Genomic DNA, 24,475 nt, shown 5'->3' with positions numbered 1-24,475 from the left:
AACTACTGTTCTTGAACTGATAATTAAAAAGTAGGCATTTAAAATAATAATTCTTTAAAAATGTACATACTCGTTGATGTAGCAATTCCACCCTTAATACAATAGGAACAGATGTCCTAAATGATTTTCACACTAACAGTGAATTATAAAAGGGGTGAGAGGGCGGGAACAATTTTCCAATAATAGGCTAAATTACAATACAGACAAGCCATTGAATATAAACTCCATTTTCCAATAATGATAATGCTTAATGATAAAAGAAAATTTGGGCTAGGTTACAGGCCAGTCTCACAACAGGCCAAAATTAGGCGATTATCCATCTTTTTGTATGAGGCAGGTGGAGCAATGAATTTAATTTAGACCAGGTGGTACAGTAAATAGTGAAAAGGACTTAAAGGGGACCAGTTAAATCCTGAACCCACCTTCTCTTTCCATTCCCAGTGTCTACCTCGTTGGGTTAGTTTGCAAGTTAAATTGAAAAAAAAAAATTAAACAAGAACAAGAAGACAAATACATAGCTCCTGCAACTCGTGGGAACATCGTACTCAGAGGTTGAATAACTCGCTCAAGGTCATCCAATTCCGGATGATCCCAGGATTAAAATAGGATTTCAATTTCGTGCTCTTCTTGGCTTCAATTCTTGTCATTTCGGAATTCAACCCAGCTCGATGGCGCACACCTAAGAGATCAGAGCACAAGTGAGAGGCGTGTCGCAGGGAGGTTTCAGAAAGCTGGTCTTCTGGGTCGTTTTGAGCCTGAACCCAGGCACTCTTTAGTCAGGATTCCCGACTAGACGTTTGTCGGGAACTCGTGACGTTCATATTATGCGCCGGAAGTGCACTGCTGCGAAATCAAGGAAGTCGGAGAGTTTGCAATCGCCGCTAGTTCCTACCTGCAGCAAGCAGCGGCGGGAGGGTGAAGGTACTTTTAGCCGGCGGCTGCTGTCATGACGACCCAGGGGGGCCTAGTGGCCAACCGAGGCCGGCGGTTCAAGTGGGCCATTGAGCTGAGCGGGCCGGGAGGAGGCAGCAGGTGAGTCTCTTGGGTGAAGCTTGGTGTCTGATCCTTACTTACTCACTCTAGAACCGCCCGAGATCCTGCAGACCTGGGCCTCAAGTGTAAGTCTCCGACGTGAGTGGGTGACACGCAGATGTTACCTAAGGAGCTTTTGTGCTGTGGAAATGATTTTTTTCCCCAAGGATCTTTTAGTTTTCCCAATAGACGGAGAACTGACGAACGCACGAGAGGGTCTAATTTGGGTAGCTACATCTGAGGTTCTTTTTCCTGTGGTTGATAGGGCTGGAAACCTGCGCTTGGGAAGTTGCAGTTTTAGTCTCTTTTAATTTGGTTTGGTTCTTTAGGGGCCGAAGTGACCGGGGCAGTGGACAGGGAGACTCACTCTATCCAGTCGGTTACTTGGACAAGCAAGTGCCTGATACCAGCGTGCAAGAGACCGACCGGATCCTGGTGGAGAAGGTACAGAGGTATTAGATGTTACTGTAGCATTTAGGCCAGTCCAATCTCACCTTACTCTCTGGAGTAGAGGTAAAGCAGCCGGTCATTATCTGTTTGAGAGCCACACTGCTTAAGATTCATATTACAGTATCTTACATATATGTTTCCTGACATAATTTCAGTGTGTTAGGATATTGTGTTACTTTTACCTTCAAAACATCCCAATCCTGCTATCATTTCTTACTGCCTTCAACCATTACATCATCAGCTGTAGACTAATCATCTATCAACTGTCCCTCCATCCCTCTATTTAAAATCATGGTTTCTCTACATCAGTATTATTTTCTATTTGGGGATAAGTACTTTTTTTTTTTTTTGGTTGGGGAGAATTATGCTGGGTACTTAGTGTAAGATGTGTAGTACTGATCTCCACACATTAGGTACCATTTATATGTTATGAACATATCACATGGCTTATGTTATTATGTCTTTCCATAATTGTGTGAACTAAAGATGTCTCCAACATTACCAAATGTTTTCTAGGAAGTCTAAAGAGGTGCGCTTTGATGAGCTTTAACAGTGTACACCTGCAATGAAACCACCCATTTTGAAAGAGAACCTATATTCAAGTCTCCCCCTTCTCAAATTCTCAGTATCCATCTCTGTATAGAGTTCTAATGGGTCTTATGTCCTACCTTGTCCTCCTTGCAGTCTCCAACCACAGCCATCAAAAATGATCCCTTTAAAACATGCCAGATCATCCCTACTCAAAATTCCATGTTCATTCAGTGTAAAAAACAAGTCTTCTTAGTATTAGACATAACTCTCCTTATACCAGTCAGACTCCAACTGTAGCAACTGTGCCCTACCATTTTTACATTTGTTTACTCTAGTCATAATGATTTCCTTGCTGCTCTGTAAGGATACCAGACAAATTCCCCTTTCCTGCTTTTTGTGTTTGTTCTCTATGCTTAGAATGCTCTTCCTCTGGATTCCTTCATAACATGCTCAGTCCCTCCCTTGGGGTCTCTCTAATATTACATAGTAAAGCCTTTCCACGTGCCACTGTTTCATTTATATGTTATGAACATATCACATGGCTTATGTTATTTAGCATCTGTCTTAGCACTCTTGTAAGCTGTATTAGCAGGCATTTTACAGCAGAAGTGTGTCCCAAGTGTTTAAAGGGGTGCCTGATATTTTCTTTCCTTTTATACTTCCCTTGCAGCCTTAATATTGCTGAATAAATGATTTTTATCCCATGGATGGAATGCATAATTCAGCTTTTAAAATATAAAAATGACAGTCATTAATCATTTTTGGATAAGTATTATCCCATAATGTTTTATCTTGGTACGTCAAAGTATGATTGCATTATAAGTTATAAAATGATGATTTTTAAAAGGCAGATCACAAAATACTTCTGTAACAACGCTGTGTTCTACAGAAAGTTATTTACAAATATGGCTGGTTTTTAATGTGAATGATCAAAATAGTTATAGTTATTTTTACATAGATTTATGTATCTTACACTTTGTTAGGATTAAGTTTATTTTCTTTTAGAGTCTATGCATGTCAGTGTTTTGTCTGCACACATATGTGTATTGTGTATGCCTGGAACATTCAGAGGATAGGAGAAGGCATTGGTTCCCCCAGCTCTAGTGTTATGGATCATTGTGAGCTATTGTGAGCACTAGAGACCAAACATCTGCCCCCTTGAATAAGCAACAAGTAATTTTAAACACTGAGTCATCTCTCCAGTGCCTGTTAGGATTTTGCATTTAGATTCATAAGTATTATAACTTTATTTTGTATATATATAAAAATACACATGCATATATACATGTCTCATAATGGTCTTTTAAGGTTTGGGTATTAATGATATTTGAATTGTAGAATTTTTAGTTTTGATTTGTTTCCTGCCAAAGGAGTTTGTGTAAGACTTGTATTTTTAGCTTTAAATGGTTAGAATTTTCCAAGTGGAGTGATCTGGGCTTCATTATAGGGTCAGCTTTGCTAACTGCCATGGAACTGTTTTTCCTTTTTCTTATGCAGTTTGTTTAGTCCTGTCTCTAGGAATGTATTCATTTCCTAAAACTTCAAATAGTCAACGAGTTTATAAAATTGTGAGTGTAATGCCTGTAGGATCTATAAAGCTGCCCCCTCCCCTTTCCTCTGGACATGGAAGAGTTGTCTTCTCCCAGCTTTGTCAGGTTTACCAGAATTGAATTTATAATCTTGCAAAACAGACAAGCTTATCTTTGATCTCTCATTTTTGTTTTCTTCTCAGAATCCTTTAGTTTGTTCTTTATCTGACTTTCATGAAATAGATGCCAAGTCTTCTCACATGTTCTTAAGATCATGAATTTCTAGCTAGGTGTGGTGGTGCCTATCTACAATCAATCCTACTAGTTTTGGAGGATGTTATAAAAAGGTCTCAAGTTGGAGGTCAACTTGGACATACCAAGATCCTGTCTCAAGTAACAAAGAGATACATTCTCAAAACTTGCTGGGCAGTGGTGGTGCACACCTTCAATCTTAGCACTTGGGAGGCAGAGGCAGGCCAGCTTGGTTTAAAGAGGGAGTTACAGGTCAGCCAGGTCTACACAGAGGAATGATGTTAAAAAACGAAAGACCCCCCCAGACATTTTCTATAGGGAAAAGCACAGTGGTATAGGAAAGGAACTTGTATCAACCCAGAGAGGCAGTGGGTCTGCAGAGTCAATTCAATGTAGCAGAAATTGAAGCTTGTTTACTTGACATAAGCATCAGCCGTACAGTGAGTGACTCAAGGGTAATGATCAGAGGTTTAAACTGTGTGTTTATTTTAGCGCTGCTGGGACATCGCCTTGGGTCCCCTCAAACAGATTCCCATGAACCTCTTCATCATGTACATGGCAGGCAATACCATTTCCATCTTCCCTACTATGATGGTGTGTATGATGGCCTGGCGACCCATTCAAGCACTTATGGCCATTTCAGCCAGTAAGTATTCATAAAGCAACGCTCCTTCCCTGGGTGCTAGGATTGAAGGCCAGTGCACTGGCATATTTTTGGTTAGAGGGTAGTTTGGTGGTGGTAGTTGTGGTACCATATATAATCTTATTTTTGGTTCTGTATGTATAAATTCAAGGTTTCATATTGGGAGTAAAACGGTGTTGACAGTGTCTGTTAATCCCAACAGCTTTCAAGATGCTGGAGAGTTCAAGTCAGAAGTTTCTTCAAGGTTTGGTCTATCTCATTGGGAACCTGATGGGTTTGGCATTGGCTGTTTACAAGTGCCAGTCCATGGGACTGTTGCCTACACATGCATCTGATTGGCTAGCCTTTATTGAGCCCCCTGAGGTATGGTAACTTGAGATTTCAGGCCAATAGAGTGTACAGTGAATAGCTAGTAGTCTGTTTGATGGTAGAAAATTGGAGTTGTTACTGAGGTTTTTTGTTGTTGTTGGTTTTTTTTTTTTTTTTTTTTTTTTTTTTTTGGTTTTTCAAGACAGGGTTTCTCTGTGTAGCCCTGGCTGTCCTGGAACTCACTCTGTAGACCAGGCTGTCCTTGAACTCAGAAATCTGCCTGCCTCTGCCTCCCAAGCGCTGGGATTAAAGGCGTGCGCCACCACTGCCTGGCTCATTTTTTTTTTTTTTAAAGCTTTTACATTTTCTTTTTGTTTTGTTGGGTTTTTTTGAGACAGGGTTTCTCTGTGTAGGCCTGGCTGTCCTGGACTCACTCTGTAGACCAGGCTGGCCTCAAACTCAGAAATCCGCCTGCCTCTGCCTCCCAAGTGCTGGGATTACAGGTGTGCGCCACCACCGCCCGGCTGCTTTTACATTTTCAATTGCATGCCTCTGTGTGTTCGTGTTCATATTCTGGAGGTCTGAGAACTTGCTCTTACAAGTTAGCTGGCAGAAAAAAAATCTATAGCACAACTTCTGACTGAAAATATGGGTTTGGGGAATTGAATTCTGGTCATCAAGTTTGGCAGCAAGTGCCCTTCCCTCAGAGCACTCCCATTGGTCCAGGTGTTCATTTCTTAGTAACAAGGGTTTCAAAGTTTACAGGAGTTGGGAAGTAACAGGGTCATGTATGACAGAGCTTGTAAGTGACTGACTGAGGTGTCTGCCATTCATCTCTCTATTGTTTCTTTTTTAGAGAATGGAGTTCAGTGGTGGAGGATTACTTCTGTGAACCCAAGGAAGCACCATGTATATGGACTTCATTTGCATTTTTAAGCTGTTGACTTCTACACATCCTCACTTAAAATAATCATGCATGTTGAGAAGAGCCATAAAGCTTGCATTTTTTCCATGGTGAGGACAGAGATTCTACAAGGACAGTGTGCAGCATGTTACAGCAGAAAAGAAACTATAGCACAACTTATGACTGAAAATAATGTAGAAAACTTTATTTATGTTCCCAGCACAGAGCAAAACAAACAAAACCAGACTCTATGTAAACAAAAGAATAGCAGCTGCTGAGTAGCAGCATCTCCTGTCAATAAATTAAGTGGTTGAGAACAATGCTCTAATGTTTCACAAGTTCCCCTTAAGTCTATTTTAATATTTCACTTCTATATAACATAAGCAGACTTTTTTGGAAGATGTGAGAAACTACCACTGGATTCAAATTATACATGATGAAAAGAAAAATAAACTAAAAAAAAAAGAGCATGTAAATATGCTTACATTGTAACTTAATATCCACAACAAGGAGTTTTTTTACATTTAGGGGGAATGAGGATTGGTGGGATCCTTGGGGCCACACACACAAAAAAAAAAAGGGCAAAAGAAGATGAAAAGCAGCAACTTTCCTCTGCCAAGAGGAGGCTGGCACCTGTCAAGCAGGCCCTGCAATTCAAACTCCAGCTTTTAAGGGAGCTAGGGAAGGCTGAGCGCCAGGGGTGGGGTGGGGGTAGGGGAACGAATGTTGCAGCCTGCCCTGCTAAACTCATAGGAAGACACACAAGCTGGGTCTTATAACAAGGCAGGAGAAGGTCTTCTCTTCCCTCTAGAAACATTTGGCCCCTTCCCCTAAGGTGCATTTTCTCTCTCAAGTTTTCAGTATTGCTTTATTTGCAGTGATTAAAAGAAATAAGACACTTTGCAGACAGACAACATAAGCAACACATAGACATGAAATGTTCTAGACAGAGATGAGTATAAATCTGGCCTAATAACTATTTTCCCATGTAACAGTGATTTTTGTCTTGGGGAATGAATAGCTAAATTAATAGCCACTATTCCTCTACCTTTTAACAGATTCTTAAGTAGCTCTAACCACAAACAGCCTTTCTAAAAGTAACCCTATTCTCTTCCCATGTTTGTTTGATATGGATAAAGTATCACTTTGGTCAGGGATAGGTGTGTTAGGCAGTTTCTGGGCAGGCTGGCTTTTACAGAATGAGCAGCTCCAATGCCTTGGGGTCTAGGGGATTATACTCAAGTATGCAATGGAGTGTTGGAAAGAGAACTCTGAACAGTTTCTACCCTCTGCAGGAGGCAAAGGAAAACATTCTGGATCCTTTGCTACCTCAAGTGTGCCTGGGAGGATGAAGAGCAAGCCATATGACTCAGCTTCTTAAGCCACATTTGAGGGTTTTCTTCTGTCTTGGGTTGAATTCTGGGCGTTCATTGTCCTATAGGGTATGGAGAGTGGCACAATTTACCATTAATGAAAGGAAGTTTATAAGCAGCCATGAATGTAAGCAAGAAGACAGTTTCTTAAGTAACTATCATGGAAACTATATGGAGGTTTCACATACTTGAAAATACTGCCCAGGCACAAAGGCTGCCTATGCTGGTAAGCCAAGTGTTTGTTATCAGTAAATTAGGGAAAAAAACTGATCTTACACAAGTATTTCCTTGGCACACTTGAGCTTTTTGAAAACAAAACCAATACAGCAGATCATTAGCAGATCATTTCAGAGTCAAGTTTCTAGAGTCAGAATGAATATAATATTGAAACGGGAAAAGCTCTGGGCATGGAGGTCAAGTGCCTCAAATCTGCACTATGGCTTTGGTGAGGAGGCCACAGATTGATTTCTTGTGAAAGAAAAGGTGCTTGCGTTGGGCCAATGCAAACCTGTATGCCAGTGTAGGCAGATGATTTTGGCACAGTGGAAAGGGTATGGCTTTCACACCCCCAGTTCCACTGATGAACCCCTCTGAACTCTGGGGCCTTAGAGGTGGCATCACACAGACCTAGCATCTCTTCCTTACAGGTTTTGCTTGTTTGTTTTTTAGACCAATGCCTACTAAGAGTAGAAGAGACCCTTTTGGTTAACTACAGAACAACCCACATTTCTTAGATAATAGCTTGTGTGCTTTGTGTTGCATAGCTAACCACTATGTTTCTATACATTTTAATAGGCACTCTTTGGAATCCCCATAGTTCAGCAATTTGAAAACCTGAAAAAACATTTTTACCTTTCAAAAAAACATTTCTATAGTAACACTACTGTCTGCATTATAACCACAGAATGGGTTTTAAAACAAAGACGGTTAAAATATACAGTGGTACAGTACAGGCAATAAAATATGGGGAATCTAAGTTTTGAGGAAGAAGTAGAGGCTGCAGCTATGTTTCAGGTTTTGTGTATCAGTATCTTTTGTTTGCATCCTGGCTTGCTGCAGGCTGTCTCTATAATGGTAACTCATTTTTTACTAAGGTGAGGTGTAACTGCCTGTGAACTTTCTAGTGCTTGCTGACCTGTGTCTTCTGAGACTCGTCCTAAATATTATATATGAACTTGCTTTCTGTTGTTAAATTTCTAGCGTATGTTTTACTAACTCATTACCTTCTGTGTGCCAAAAGGTTCCCTTTGGCTTAGCTTGTTAGTTTGACTTGCCTTCTCCTGCCATAGAAATAGCTTTTAGGACTTGACCCTTCTGCTGTTGAGGGCATATTTGCTTCTGCAGGGATGGCAGATCATGTTGCAGTCTAGAGCATAGTTGGGGCTCAGCTCTGCGAGAATAGAGTGGGAGTGGTAGGAAAGAGCTATCATCTCCATGGACGATGAGTCTCAGGGAAGGCCGGTCTGCGTAGAATCTCCCACAGCTGATTATGAGTAAATGGTGATGACCTCACTGCCACCACCCCGGACAAGGAGGACTCGCTCTAATCCCTCAGTGAGGACTTCTAGGAATTCCATGTCTTCAGAAGTTGTCAAGGAAATAGGATGATCAATAGTGCACTTTATAACCTGGCATCTAAGTTTATTTGATCATATGCCTACTCCGAATAGAAAAAGCCTGACCTTGACTCAACATCTATCTATATATGCACCCACTCATTCGGTCCTATGCATTAAGTTGAGGCCCTTGGACTTGCTAGGCAAACACCCTACTATGCTTCACCTGCTCTGATTTTAATTTTTTAAAATTCTGAGACAGGATCTCACTAAATTGCCCAGGATGATCTAGACTAGCTGTGGTACCCAGATAGACATTTGCAAATTTTCCTGAGATTATAGGCTTGTACCACCAAGCCTGGAATTGGATTCAGTTTTATATTTATGAAATAATCCTGGATTCCAGACCCTTTGTGTATTTAATACAAGACATCCTTATTTGTTCCCATTCTCCAAGTATTTGGATCTGAGCCAGGAGTCTTCTTCTTCTTCTTCTTTTTTTTTTGTTGGTTTTTTGATTTGGTTTTTATAGAGACAGGGTTTCTCTGTATAGCCCTGGCTGTCCTGGAGCTCACTCTGTAGACCAGGCTCGCCTCGAACTCAGAAATCTGCCTGCCTCTGCCTCCCAGAGTGCTGGGATTACAGGCGTGTGCCACCACTGCCTGGCAAATAAAAAGTTTTAAGTGCCTGGAGAGATGTCTCAAGAGTTAAGAGCACTTGATGCTCTTGCAGAGGACCCAGGAATGAGTGCCCAGCATGCATGTGGTGGCTCATGACCACCTGTAACTCAGTTCTAGAAAATTAAGCAAACTCCAGTCCTCCATGGGCACTACTCACACATGCACACATGCAACATATATGAAAAAATAAAGGCTTGGGGGGGTGGGGAGCAGGTAAAGACACGTGCTGCACAAGCCTAGTAATGTAGTCTGACTGAATAAAGGTCTGCCTCTGGCCTCCACACGCAGGCTGGTGTGCATCCATATGCCTCTGTAAATGTGTACACACACACAAGTCAAGTCAAAAATGAAAAAGAATTCACAAGTAATATGTTATCCTTTTGATAATATGTCAAAAATAAAAAGTTTTTTAAAAACCAGTTTAAAAGATCTCTAGATCTGGGCAGTGGTGGCGCACACCTGTAATCCCAGCACTCTGGGAGGCAGAGGCAGGTGGATTTCTGAGTTTGAGGCCAGCCTGGTCTACAGAGTGTGTTTCAGGTCAGCCAGGGCTACACAGAGAAACCCTGTCTCGAAAAAAACAAAACAAAAAACAAAACAAAAACAACAACAACAAAAAAAGATCAGAGAGAACCTAATATATAATTTCTACGTTAAGCTGCGTCAGATTTTTATACCAGTTTCTTCATTAATAAAATAAATGACCCATTTTCCTTAATGGTATTGCTAAGAATGAGCCCGTCTGTGTTACTATAAGGCTGGAGGGATCCCATAAAAATAACCCTAGGATGAAGAAGAATCCTTTGTCATCTTCTCACTTCCATTAAGAAGTCTTACGTGCTTCTCTAACTATCCAGAAGAAAGCAGCTCTGCAGAGTGAGGATCTTGAAAAGGAGACTGGATGGGTATTCTGTTTCTGTTTATCACTGAAAATTACAAGTCACTGCAAATTTACCACCTTAGTATACTCGGGTTCCAGAGAGAACATAATAACCTACTGCTCCTGGATCACTTCATCTCACAACTTTGGAAGCTCCTCCTTAGAGGAGGAGGTGGGAACAGACTGACTTTAACCATGGCCTAGCTGTCTTGAGAAGAATGTTTTCCCACTGGCAGCGTTATTCTTGGAAAGGATACAGTTTTCATCACCTTCAGGGTTTCGGGGTGGTCCTGGCATATTCAACAAGACCAGCTTTGCCTCATGGGACTTGTTCACTATGACTTCATTTAGCTTCACTGCTGTGTGCATCCGTCTCACATTGGACTGGTCCCTGTGTGGGGAACAAGTCAAATAATCAAGGCAAAAAGAAAACCAACTTAAAAATTCTTTATTTTGAGGCTCAGAGCTTTTTCACTTGACTATGGATAATGTGTTAATTTCTTTGTTATATTAACATCTCTAGTTTTCTTATTCTTTAAAGGTTGTGTGTGTATGGGATGGCAGCTTTTTGGGAGCTGGTTCTCCTACCAATTTACAAGAGATGAGTACTGGTGAGCGAATTCAGGTACTAAGGCTTGGCAACAAGCACCTTTACATAACAAGCTATCTTGTTAGCCTAGTTTTCTCATTGTTTGCCTGTTTTATAATAATAGACAAATAATATAGAAATGAACTATGTGGAGGAGAAAAAGATGGTTAACTTGTATACAATGTTTAAAATTGGGAGCTAATCTTCCTCAGTAAATAGTAATAGCTCATTTAGATAAGATGAAAACACCCATGTTCTGTGACTGTGTTCAGGTAGTCACATATGTACCACTGTCTACGACACTGTATTATAGGGTAAGCTCGTGAATGCAAACACTTACGGACGCATATTAAGTAGGTCCTGGAATCCTTCCATTGACTTGACCTTTTGCCCCCGGGATGCCATGTATTTATCCTTGGTCCAAGTCATGTGCACCTTCTCCTGGTAAGTTTCTGTCTCTTCATCCTCATCAGAGCCAATGCTGGTTAAGCGTAGCATTGAGTTTCGATCTTTCACCAGTTGTGCCTGGAGAAGGTCAAGCACAACTATTTTTACTATTCTTTTCTTATGCTTAAATGTTTTGAAGACAGTAAGTTATACTGGAGTAACTGAGACAAAGGAGAAGAAAGTACCTGTCTTTTTATATCACCAACAGGCTTCACAGAACAAGATCAGGTCAATTCAGCAAGGTCTTACCTCTCTGTCTCGCTCTGTTTTGGACAGCCGCATGTGCCGAAGCATCTGGGACCTCTGCTCCATCATCAGGGTGCGCTCGTATGTATAGGCAGATATGTCACTGTCATGCTGCCACAGACAAGGCACAAACAAGAGTTAACCACACATTTTTGTTTTTATTTTCTAAAAATCGATTATTTTTGTGTGCATTGGTGTTTTGCCTGTATGTATGTCTGTGTGAGGGTGGCAGATCCACTCAGACTGGAGTTACAAACAGCTGTGAGCTGTCATGTCGGTGTTGGGGATTGAACCTGGGTCCTCTGGAAAAGTAGCTACTGCTCTTCCCACTGACCCATCTCTCTAGCCCTCCTCCCCCATTTTTATTTTTACACCTGACCTAATAGAGAAGAACCGCCCCCAGCAGCCTCTCCTCCTAATAGAGAAGAACCGCCCCCAGCAGCCTCTCCTCCTAATAGAGAACCGCCCCCAGCAGCCTCTCCTCCTAATAGAGAAGAACCGCCCCCAGCAGCCTCTCCTCCTAATAGAGAAGAACTGCCCCCAGCAGCCTCTCCTACTTTGTTTAGCGTTCGGTTATAAGGGCACATGGCTTGGGGGATGCAAATTAAATGGAGACTTGTAGTTTTTAATATGATCTAATCATTATTCACTTCCTTAAAACAAACTGCATAAAACTAGTGTGACTTTTTAGCATGAATTAAATATTAATAAATAGCTAAGAATTTGGGACCTAGGTAAGAGCTGTGTTATAAATAACAAAGCAAACAAAAAGCGACCCAGGAGTAGGAAGATGACTATGGGTAAGGGCACTTGCTGCCACATCAAATGTCCCAAATTTAGGTCTAGAGATTCACATGATAGAAGGAAAAACTGACTCCTGTATATCATCCTCTGATCCAAACACACTTAACTCTGTAGTAAAAATGTAAATTTAAAAAAAGAAAGCAAAGAAATCAATTGTAAACATATACATCTTCTACTTAGGTCAGTTACTTAGGGTTTTGTTAGGCCTAGGTGATTAAAGCACACATTTACAGCTGAGTACATGCCGAACTAGATTCTAGGGAGAAAGCTAGGGCTGAAGGTGTGTGTTAGTCTCTTCTATTTCATGCTCCACTCCTCACCATCTCCACCACTTCCACGTCGGCCTCAATGCGCAGATGGTACAGGAAGGTGGCCAGGTCCTTCTTCATCTGGATACTGTTGTCTTCTAGTTGGGCTACTGTGAAGATCCGTATGCTGCATTTTCGCCAAACCTGACACAATGCCACGTGTACATGGAAAATTAGATGCAAGAAAGGAAAAAGTGGTTTCTTAAAAAGAGACATTTATATCTAGAATGACCTTGCTGTTGTATCAAGTAGGTGGTCCTTGCTTCCTGATAAGATTGACTAAGCAACAAATTACTTTCTAAGTTAACACTAAACACTGGCCTGGTGTTCTGAGTGGTGGGATTACAGGCACATTTCACCATTCCTGGTTTTAAGTTCTTAATTAAGAAAAAATTTGCTCATGTAGTATTGTGAAATTGGTCTTTGTCCCTGACTTCTGGCACATAGCTTGCAAAATCCTTGCAAGGGCAGAGGTGCTGAGGGTGGAACTGATCACCAATGGTGAATGATTTGTCAGTTAGGCCTATGTGTGAAAGCCTCCATAAAACCTTACTAGACTAGACTTTGGGGAACTACTGGATAACCGGGCATGAGACAGTTCCTCGAGAGCAGTACATGCCAGCATGGGCCCACAAACTCCTTGCCTTTATGCCCTGTACATCTCCTTATCTGTATCTTTTGTAATGTTTTAAAATTATAAACCAGTAAATGTAACAAACTGTTTTCTTTGGATTCAGTAAGCATGTAAACCCCTAAGTCAGAAGCATGGATAGAATAATCCGGGCTTGCAAGAAGACAGTGTAAGACTGACCATCAATCTACAATGGATAAGAGTGCCACCTACAGGAATTGAGTTAGAGGACACCAAACTGCTACCCACTGCAGAACAGGTGCTGGCTTCATATGAAGAGGGAAAACATATCCTCACTCAGGGTACACTGAGTGCTTTATTCAAACAGCAGAGCAATGATACCATTGCAAATTTAATAATAGAGAGCTGGGTATGCTGGCACATATCTTTAATCTCAGCACTCAGGAGGCAAAAGCAGGTGGACAAGGGCAGCCTGGTCTATAGAGCAAGACCCAGGATAGCCAGGACTGACCTCAAACTGATGCATTCTTGTATTTGGTTTTTCTGTTCTTTCCAAACACTGTCAAACATGGAAGTTTAGTAAGCTTGTAGAATTCACTTAAGGTGAATTGGTATAAAATATAACAATGATTAAAAAATAAAACCTTAAACCCACTCTACTTCTCATAAGGCTGGAGCTGGGATTATGGGACAGCCAAGAATAAGCCCTGCCTCTTCAGATTTTAAGTCCCACCACTACAGCAAGAGGTAAAGAGAGTGGCCCAGAACACCTTGTGCTGCTTCAGCAGGAATGGTAGCAGCATGAGCATGCCCCCATCATGCACAATCCACCACACATCAATGTTGCCCTCAGAAAACTGTTCCACATTGCTGGGAAAGAAGGAGACATTTTTAGCCACCAGCAGGGCTAGATGGGCAGCAGTTGTCACTCGAACTGTGCCTGTGGAGAGAAGAGCAAATTGGGATATGCAAATAATCTCTGGGATTTGCTTTCCACCATTTCAGGAAAGGAAGGTAATATCCATTGACATTTCTTTGAATAATGCGTCCTATTACACTGACTCAAGTCTGTAATTAGAATGTAATTAAAATAATTAATACATTACACTGACTCAAGTCTGGAGAGCTACTACTTGAGTGGGGAACCATGGTTTAGGTAAACAGGGATGCTTTCTTTATACTACAACATATTTAACACAGGATTTGTCAGTATGACAAAAGATAATCTTTCTAGTTCCTAGGGTCATCAGAATGAAAAATGACAACTGAAAATGACAGTTTGAGACTTTACATAGATAAATATTTTGAGGACATAAATGTAAAGATGAAGAAGGCAGGTTAACATCAGGTTAGTTTTTAGGTGGCTATCTAACAGTATGCTTCATGGCATAGTCTCTACTTTAGGACAGGGGTTAGGGTGACAGAGATTTAATTGAGTTCCCCTGCTCCCCACCCCGAACCCTCAGGTTAATACAGAATACTGTACCAATGAAAGTCTTCCATGCACGAGCATCTTCGCTCTGACGCCAGCCATTGGGCCAGCCCATCACCACTGTGTTGTGCTTCATGCCCCCAAGGCCACAGGACTGGATGAGGTGTGAGATGCCCTCTTTCAGCTTGGCAGCCACCACCAACTGGCAGAAGCCTTTTACCTTTTCTGCCTCCATTAGGTGCTTAATGGTCTGGAAAAAGATACAAAACTTCAACTGCTTTACCCTGGACTTTTTAACATTCCATCTAGCTTCATTCAGTATTTCCATCTCTCCCCAAGTAGATAAGACTCTTATCTCCACAGAAAACTTCAAGAAGTTAAGTGTGTTCACTCAGGTATCATCTTTGTCGGCATCCTCTGTATTCATACCTGGGGCTGTCTGTCCACATGGAGTGCCTCTCCCTTTTCCTCTACTCTGTGTGCTTCCCTTTCAGGTGGAGCACTGAGCACAGGGATGGCGGGCTGACAGGGTAAGTTCACCAGTGTAAACGCCATATTCTTGTCATCCCAGGCATGCCCTGACTTATTTTTTCAAGAAGCTTAATCTGAAGATCCTGAAGTTTCACTTCAGAATTTTCCCAGATAAGGTTTCCTTAATTTCTCCCTTTTTCTCTTCTTATATTTATTATGACATTAGAATGGTAAGGACACCTGCATTTAAGTTATTAGTGCTGCATTTAGTCAAGCTAACTTAGAGTTAAGATCATATGCCCATTTCTTACCTTACTCCTTTGTTGGAAAGGTAATAATGATGTACAAAATGGATATGATTTTCCCAAAGACACAAATTAAGCCAGTGGTTATCTAGAGTATGGCTCTTCATTTATAACCATATACTTTAAAAAAAATTAATTTTTGTCACCTGGGTTAAATGTTTCTGGAATTTCTAGTTTTTTTTTTTAATGGATTAATTTTATTTATTTATTTATTTATTTATTTTTGTTTTTTGGTTTTTCGAGACAGGGTTTCTCTGTGTAGCCCTGGCTGTCCTGGGACTCACTATGTAGATCAAGCTGGCTTCAAACTGAGAGATGTCCCTACCTCTGCCTCTCAACTTCTGGGATTAAATATGTCTACCACCACTGACTAGACAAAAAATTAAAAAAAAAAATGGTGTCATCAACCAAAAGAGAGAACATTGGATTGAATGATAAACAGGTTTGGGAGAAAAGGCCTTTTCTTTCTTTCTTTCTTTCTTTTTTTTTTTTTTTTCTGGTTTTTTTGGATTTGGTTTTTTGGAGACAAGGTTTCTCTGTATAGCCCTGGCTGTCCTGGAACTCACTCTGTAGACCAGGCTGGCCTCGAACTCAGAAATCCCCCTGCCTTTGCCTCCCAAGTGCTGGGATTAAAGGTGTGTGCCACCACCGCCAGGCTGGATTAATTTTAAAAATTATTTTGTGTATTTGTGTGTGTGTGTGTGTGTGTGTAGAGGAGTTGGACTCCCTGGAACTAGAGTTATAGGTGATTATGAGCTACCCAACATGGGCTGGGAACCACAGTCAGCTTCTCTGTAAAAGCAGTCTGTACTCTGAAATAAAATCCATTAATAATGTAGTGACAGCTGACAGTTTCCCCAAACAACAGGATTAGTTCTATCATTGACAGTATTAGGACAACACATGTTTATAAAGAAGAACCTGCTCTGCACAGCTAATCAGAACTAGCAAACTAAGTTCTCTTGATTCCATACAAAAGGTGGTAAAAAGAAAAGCCACCTTTGCCATTGCTGGTATAAGATTTAGGAACCTTCTCCATAGCTGAATAAATATCAGCATGATTTCTTTTACTTTCAGATCAACACACTTGAAGTCTAACTAGAAATTATGTTTATTGATAATCTCACAGGTAATGCTTTAAATGGGAAGAATAGATTTCTGTCTGAGGACATATGATTATTCAAAAGTCAGCACCAAGTTGGAGGCCTGAGCCACATAGGGAAAGGTATAACTTAGAAATCTGAGACCTTCCTGTTTGTTTGAACTTAGCTTTGTGATAAATTGATAAATCTTTTAAAAATCTTATTGATGTTCTGTTCAGGAACTTTTCCCCTGTGCCTATGTCCTCAAGGGTTTTCCCCAGTTTCTTTTCTATTAGTTTCATTGTGTCTAGTTTTATGTGGAGGTCCTTGATCCACTTGGAGTTGAGCTTAGTACAAGGAGATAAGAATGGATCAATTCACATTCTTCTGCAGGCTGACCTCCAATTGAACCAGCACCATTTGTTGAAAAGGCTATCTTTTTTCCACTGGATGCTTTCTGCTCCTTTGTCGAAGATCAAGTGACCATAGGTGTGTGGATTCATTTCTGGATCTTCAATTCTATTCCACTGGTCCACTTGTCTGTCCCTGTGCCAATACCATGCAGTTTTTAACACTACTGCTCGGTAGTATTGCTTGAGGTCTGGGAGACTAATTCCCCCAGAAGTTCTTTTACTGTTGAGAATAGTTTTAGCTATCCTGGGTTTTTTGTTATTCCAGATACATTTGAGACTTCCTTTTTCTAACTCTGTGAAGAACTGAGTTGGGATTTTGATGGGGATTGCATTGAATCTGTATATTGCTTTTGGCAAGATAGTCATTTTAACTATATTAATCCTGCCAATCCACGAGCATGGCAGATTTTTCCATTTTCTGAGGTCTTCTTCGATTTCTTTCTTCAGAGACCTGAAGTTCTTGTTGTATAGATCTTTCACTTGTTTGGTTAGTCACACCAAGATACTTCATATTGTTTGTGGCTATTGTGAAGGGTGTCATTTCCTTAACTTCTTTCTCAGCCTGCTTATATAGCTTATGCTCTAAGATCAAGAATTGACAAATGGGATCTCATAAAATTACAAAGTTTCTGTAAGGCAAAGGACACCGTCAAAAGGACAAAGTGGCAACCAACAAGTTGGGAAAAGATCTTCACCAACCCTACATCCAATAGAGGGCTAATATCCAATATATACAAAGAACTCAAGAACTTAAGACTGCAGGGAACCAAATAACCCTATTAAAAAATGGGGTACAGACCTAAACAAAGAATTTTCACCTGAAGAAATTCGGATGGTCGAGAAGCACCTTAAGAAATGCTCAACATCATTAGCCATTAGGGAAATGCAAATCAAAACAACCCTGAGATTTCACTTCACACCAGTCAGAATGGCTAAGATTAAAAACAGAAGACAGCAGGTGTTGGCGAGGATGTGGAGAAGGAGGAACACTCCTTCACTGCTGGTGGGATTGTAAGATGATACCACTATGGAAATCAGTCTGGCGGTTCCTAAGAAAGCTGGACATGACACTTCCAGAGGACCCTGCTATACCTCTCCTGGGAATATACCCAGAGGATTCCCCAGCATGCAATAAGGACACATGCTCCACTATGTTCATAGCAGCCTTATTTATAATAGCCAGAAGCTGGAAAGAACCCAGATATCCCTCAAGGGAGGAATGGATCCAGAAAATGTGGTATATATACACAATGGAGTACTATTCCGCAATTAAAAACAATGAATTCATGAATTTTTTAGGCAAATGGTTGGAACTAGAAAATATCATCCTAAGTGAGGTAACGCAATCACAAAAGAATACACATGGAATGCAATCATTGATAAGTGGATATTAATTAGCCCTGAAGCTCTGAATACTGAAGACACAATTAGCATATCAAATGATTCCCATGAAGGAGGAAGAAGAGGGTCCTAATCCTGGAAAGGCTTGATCCAGCATTGTAGGGGAGTACCAGGACAGGGAAAAGGGAGGGGAAAGATAGGAGAATGGATGGAGAGAAGAGGGACATATGAGGGGGAGGGGACTGGGAAAGGGAAAAGCTTTTAGAATGTAAACAAAGAATATAGAAAATATAAAAAAAATTCTATTGAACCTTATATTCAAAGTGGGTCAACGGACATGTAAATACATTCTTTTAAACTGATTTTTTACATCTATTATACCATTCAAATGCTTTACTGTCCTCTGTGATTTCCTAGGAAATCTGTTGTCAAGGGTACACACAGAAAAGCTTTTGTTTTGTTTGTCTTGTGAGTCAGGATCTTTCTATGTAGTCCTGGTGCTTTCTGCAATGACCAGGCTGGCCTTGAACTCAGAGATCCACTTATCTTCTGAGTGCTGGGTTTAAAGGCATGCACTACCATGCCAAGGTCAGAAAAGCACTTTTAAGTCAGTAGGAATAAAAGGATTTTTTAGCTTCTCTTATATGATAACATAAAAGGTTTACCATTTGGGGAGAGAATCACTACCTTTTCCTGACAGCAGTGTTGGCCTTTTAAGCCTGGAGAGCACAAATGCATGAGAAGCACAGACCCAGAAGCAGGGCTCCTCACCTGCTCTGCCGCAAGAGCATCACCATAGTTCTCCAAGAAGTTCCCCACGATGACAGAGCCCACAATAGTGAGTCCCTTTCCTGCCTTGAGCTGGGAGGCAAAGGTGAGGAGGCGAGGGTGCTTGATGTGCAAATCTTCATCCAGCTTCAGCAATACAAGCAGCTGAGGCCTGTGAAGAGGCGAGGGAGAAGGCACGTGGGTGTGGGGACAGATGGCAGTGTCATCCTTTACCTCAAGAGGTCCTCACAGTGCATTCAACTTTGACAGAAGATTGGAACCAGTGGAATGATAACATGAGGGTTCCTGTTCTCAGTATTACCTAAAACTGACTAATATTCACAGAACAACAACAATAAATATATAACAGTAAGTAAGCCAGCAGGGTTAGGGGATAGTTTAAAACTTGACAGCAGTTCCTTGAGCCACACAATTTCTTTATCTGGTGATCACGAGAGTGCAGCTGTGTGTGTTAACTATGAGCAAACACTACTAAGCTCTGTGTTGTGACTGCTTTACCTCCAGTTTTTAGTGTGAGGAGGACCTTCCTCTAGACGGAGCAAAGCGAAGCGGGCTGCACTGAGCGATAGCCCACGGATACCATCGCCCCATTCTTTCTCAGCCCTTAGGAGAAAAAGAAAAAAAGAGGGATAGTCAGTTTACATTACAGTAAACAGAAGTTCAAAAAAAAATAAAACACAGGATTGTCTATATCTAACAGTATGCTATGTACAAGGTAGAAGATTCAAACTCATGGTTGTGTTTTGTCTGCTGTCCTTACTAGCATGAGGAACCCATGTGAGATCGGCCCCTACAGTGGTCCACAATACAGGCTCCCAGGGTTACTCACAGAACCCCATGTGCATCTATTCAAAAGCAACTATTGGAACAGCAATTCAGATTAGGAAGTTATTTGTAATTGTGATTTTGAAAATAATTGAAAGTAAAGCCAAAGTAATCTGAGTCAGAATATAATTTATTTGCATTTCTGGAAGTTGTTTGAGGTTTTGGTTATTTCAACATTATTCAGAATTATTTCAGACAAACCCCTGCTTGAAATAGCTAAGCTGTTTACATTTGGGTTATACTTTTAAAAAGTTATTTATGTATATGTGTGGATATGCTCAGGGATGTTCATGTGTCTCTAGAGATCAAGACGGGTGTCAGCTCCTCTGGGGCTGGAGTTACACGTGGCTTGTGAGCTGCCTGATGAGTTCTGGGAACCAGACTATGGCCGTGTGGAGGAGCAAGTGTGACTAAGCACTTGGCCATCAGAGCTCCAGCCCAGTGGGTTTTTTTTGTTTTGTTTTTTTCTTTTTGGTGAGAGAAGAGTCCTGATATGAAGCCTAGATTGCTTTGTATTTGCAATCTTCCTGCTTCAGCCTCCTGTCTACTGTGACACCATGCATGGCCAAACCAGCCATTCTTTTTTATTTATTTATTTATTACAGTTTTTTTTTAATTCGATATATTTTTTATTTACATTTCAAATGATTTCCCCTTTTCTGGCCCCCCACTCCCCGAAAGTCACATAAGCCCCCTTCCCTCCCTCTATTCTCCCACCCACCCCTTCCCACTTCCCTGTTCTGGTTTTGCCCTATACTGCTACACTGAGTATTTCCAGAACCAGGGGCCACTCCTCCGTCTTCTTGTACCTCATTTGATGTGTGGATTATGTTTTGGGTATTCCAGTTTTCCAGGCTAATATCCACTTATTAGTGAGTGCATACCATGATTGATCTTTTGAGACTGGGTTACCTCACTTAGTATGATGTTCTCCAGCTCCATCCATTTGCCTAAGAATTTCATGAATTCATTGTTTCTAATGGTTGAATAGTATTCCATTGTGTATATATACCACATTTTTTTGCATCCATTCTTTTGTTGAGGGATACCTGGGTTCTTTCCAGCTTCTGGCTATTATAAATAGGGCTGCTATGGACATAGTGGAGCATATATCCTTATTATATGCTGGGGAATCCTCTGGGTATATGCCCAGGAGAACAAACCAGCCATTCTTGATTGCCCCTTTCAGCAGTGATGAGGTAAAATTCAAACTCACCCTTGGTACTCAATGTACTTGTAGATCATGCCAGCTATTACCATAGCTACAATGGCATAATACCAAGAAGAAATGAACATCAGAGCCAGACAGATACTCATTCCCATGAAAGAGAGGGCCCTGGAAAATGAAAATAAAAAATATAATCAAGAAGCATCATAAGCAGCAAGCAAAGATACCAGTTTGAGGGCTACTACCTAGACTATGGTGGAGATTATGTGCATATGTATTAATACATATATTAATAATGATATAACAGCTATTAATGTATGTTATATATTATGTATTTATATACAACATACAGTACACAACTATATAAAATATATGATTAATATAACAAATTATATTACTATATTAAAATTATAAATTATATAATCAATATATATCATATTAATATAACATATTCTAATACATACTATAATATATTGACACTTAAGTGTTAATGTTAATACATATTAATTTCCAGTTAATTACAGATAGAACTTATGTTAAATATCATGAAAATTGCTATTAGAAAAGAAACCTCCTGTGTTTGCCGTAGCAATGACTCTTTTCTTCTTTCTGGTGCTGTGGCTCAAACCCAACACCTTGTTCTTGTAGTCAGGCCATCTATCACTGACCCTTCATACCAGCCCATGTCGGGTAAACTCTATGCCTTACTGTTTCTGGGCAATTATGAACTATGAAGAGGGGCGCTACAGTGCTATCTGCCTCGAGGACAATTCGTACTTATTTGGAAAAGCAGGGATTGAATACCATCAGGAATCTGAAATGTGTTATTAACTATTTTTCGTATAAGTATTCCTAACATTCTTATGAGAATTTAATTCCCTTTAACTGTAGAATCCAGTGATGAAAAGGTATTGGCTTTTATAGTAGTTAAGGAGAATCTGGTAGTGACTCTTTTGAGGAAATAAATTATGTAGATAAAGTATTACTGAAGCCCTTTGTTTGCACCACTGCTTTTCTAGCTCTGTGTTGAATGTTCAAGTTAAATAGAAGAATTGTTACTTTGGAGACTAAAATATGACAAGCTCACCGCAAACTTTTAGCTAACGTTAAAGCTGTGGGGGAGGGCGGGTGGGAGTGTGAAGCCCAGCTGTAGGTATATACTTTGCCACATAAATGTGCCATCATGGGCCATTATTGGTAAGTGAAGCTAGAGAAGGAGTAAGGGAGTTACAAACAAGATCACAGCAGCAGGCACACACACGGACATAAAAGTCCACATGATCAGATGAGACAGATGACGGCTGGGCAGTGGTGGTGCACACCTTTAAACCCAGCACTTGGGGAACAGAGGCAGGTGAATCTCTGAGTTTGAGGCTAGCCTGATGTACAAAGTGAGTTCTAGGACAGCCAGGGCAACACAGAGAGACACTGTCTCAAACAAAATAAAAACCTAACAAATAAAAACACCAAAATTCAAAACTAAGCAGCCAAAACCTAGAACAATCTACCCTTCCCACCCAAAAAGAAAGAAAGAAAAAAGCACAGACGGCTCCTTCAGGACTGGCAAGCCTTTACCATAGCTTTTCACCGAGAGCTTAAGTATGTACCAGCACTGTATTAACGTGCACGTTAGCAGTATTCCTCCCTGTTACAAATTAGTAAAATAAGATTTCAGGAGGCTCTATGCTTTCAAGAAGATTACAGGACTAGGAAGTAGTGAAGGTGAATTAAAGACTTTGGTCACCTAACTTCACAGCTCACACCCTTAGTTACTGAGTGAAATTCTGTTAACAGTGTGTGAGTGAAAACTGATGAGAAGACGAAATCCAGTGCTCAGTTAAGAGAAAACTGAGAGGTAGATGTGCAAAGGGAAGGTATATATGAACCATAAAAGTACTTTATGTTTCTGTAGCTGTTATGTTCTTATAAAGTGATACATAACAGTTATGAAAGAGTAGGAAAGAAGGAATTCCAGCAACAATTGAACACTGGTGTATTGAGAACCCAGAATATCCTAGATTTCTAGAAAGATGAGAAGGAGGAAGAAGACTTACCAGTGATAGTAGCGGAATCGAGGTCTCCAGTTGGGGGTTCGCAGTAATGTTTGCAAGGCACAAGCCAAGTTCACAAAGAGGTAACACATGAGAAAAAACCTGGAGGAATAAAAACAATAAGGGGAATTATTATAAAATGGTAACTGGAGGCCTCTGCACTACTAAACCCTATTTATGGAGTACCAACCATTTAAAGAAACTTTAAGCCGAGCAGTGGTGGCACACGCCTGTAATCCCAGCACTCTGAGAGGCAGAGGCAGGCGAATTTCTCAGTTCGAGGCCAGCCTGGTCTACAGAGTGAGTTCCAGGACAGCCAGGGCTATATACAGAGAAACCTTGTCTCCAAAAAACCAAATCCAAAAAAACCAGAAAAAAAAAAAAAAAAAAGAAAGGAAGAAAAGGCCTTTTCTCCCAAACCTGTTTATCATTCAATCCAATGTTTTCTCTTTTGGTTGATGACACCATTTTTTTTTTTTTTAAATTTTTTGGCTAGGCAGTGGTGGTAGACATATTTAATCCCAGAAGTTGAGAGGCAGAGGTAGGGACATCTCTCAGCTTGAAGCCAGCTTGGTCTACATAGTGAGTCCCAGGACAGCTAGGGCTACACAGAGAAACCCTGTCTCAAACACACAAAAAATGTGTGTTTTCCTACATGTATGTTTGTGTACCATATGTGTGCTGAGAGCCTGTGGAGGCAGAAGAGGGTGTTAGATCCCCTTGCACTGGAATTAGAGAATTATGAGCAGCCATGTGTGTGCTGGGAGTTGAACCCAGGACCCTTTCCCCTTTCCCAGTCCCTACCCTCATATGTCCCATAAGTCCTCTTCTCTCCATCCATTCTCCTGTCTTTCCCCCTCCCTTTTCTCTGTCCTGGTACTCCCCTACAATGCTGGATCAAGCCTTTCCAGGATTAGGGCCCTCTTCTTCCTTCTTCATGGGAATCATTTGATATGCTAATTGTATCTTCAGTATTCAGAGCTTCAGGGCTAATTAATATCCACTTATCAATGATTGCATTCCATGTGTATTCTTTTGTGATTGGGTTACACAATCCTTGCTTAGGATGATATTTTCCAGTTCCAACCATTTGCCTAAAAAATTCATGAATTCATTGTTTTTAATTGCTGAATAGTACTCCATTGTGTATATATACCACATTTTCTGTATCCATTCCTCCATTGAGGGATATCTGGGTTCTTTCCAGCTTCTGGCTATTATAAATAAGGCTGCTATGAACATAGTGGAGCATGTGTCCTTACTGCATGCTGGGGAATCCTCTGGGTATATGCCCAGGAGAGGTATAGCAGGGTCCTCTGGAAGTGTCATGTCCAGTTTTCTTAGGAACTGCTAGACTGATTTCCATAGTGGTTGTACCACCTTACAATCCCACCAGCAGTGAAGAGTGTTCCTCTTTCTCCACATCCTCGCTAATAACTGCTGTCTCCTGAGTTTTTAACCTTAGACATTCTG

General features: G+C 40.8%; 2 protein-coding genes across 9 annotated transcripts in view; one reads left to right on the top strand and one right to left on the bottom strand.

The window, feature by feature from the left end:
- The first annotated feature begins 835 nt into the window (after window positions 1-835).
- Window positions 836-5,972, top strand: Emc4 (ER membrane protein complex subunit 4). The gene is made up of 5 exons (XM_052183170.1): window positions 836-1,032; window positions 1,362-1,476; window positions 4,287-4,440; window positions 4,640-4,800; window positions 5,603-5,972. Exons 1-5 carry the CDS (start codon window positions 947-949, stop codon window positions 5,636-5,638), a joined length of 552 nt encoding a protein of 183 aa, XP_052039130.1. The 5' UTR covers window positions 836-946; the 3' UTR covers window positions 5,639-5,972.
- The window catches only part of Slc12a6 (solute carrier family 12 member 6), a 101,963-nt gene continuing 83,322 nt past the window's right edge, over window positions 5,835-24,475 (bottom strand). For 7 of the 8 annotated variants that reach the window (XM_052183162.1, XM_052183166.1, XM_052183163.1 and 4 more), the window contains 11 exons: window positions 23,006-23,104; window positions 21,000-21,119; window positions 19,457-19,561; window positions 18,941-19,109; window positions 14,612-14,807; window positions 13,896-14,065; window positions 12,546-12,677; window positions 11,425-11,532; window positions 11,069-11,253; window positions 10,397-10,530; window positions 5,835-8,602 (listed from right to left, as the gene is read on the bottom strand). In XM_052183162.1, coding sequence (XP_052039122.1) covers window positions 8,511-8,602; window positions 10,397-10,530; window positions 11,069-11,253; window positions 11,425-11,532; window positions 12,546-12,677; window positions 13,896-14,065; window positions 14,612-14,807; window positions 18,941-19,109; window positions 19,457-19,561; window positions 21,000-21,119; window positions 23,006-23,104 — 1,510 coding nt within the window. In that variant the 3' untranslated portion in view covers window positions 5,835-8,510. The remainder of the gene's footprint in view (window positions 8,603-10,396; window positions 10,531-11,068; window positions 11,254-11,424; window positions 11,533-12,545; window positions 12,678-13,895; window positions 14,066-14,611; window positions 14,808-18,940; window positions 19,110-19,456; window positions 19,562-20,999; window positions 21,120-23,005; window positions 23,105-24,475) is intronic. The other variant, XR_007977911.1, reaches the window with a different exon arrangement.

This window comes from Apodemus sylvaticus, chromosome 5, assembly GCF_947179515.1.
Source record: "Apodemus sylvaticus chromosome 5, mApoSyl1.1, whole genome shotgun sequence".
NCBI lineage: Eukaryota > Metazoa > Chordata > Mammalia > Rodentia > Muridae > Apodemus > Apodemus sylvaticus.
Note: the sequence above shows the minus strand (reverse complement) of the source record. Positions and strands in the feature narration are given on the sequence as shown.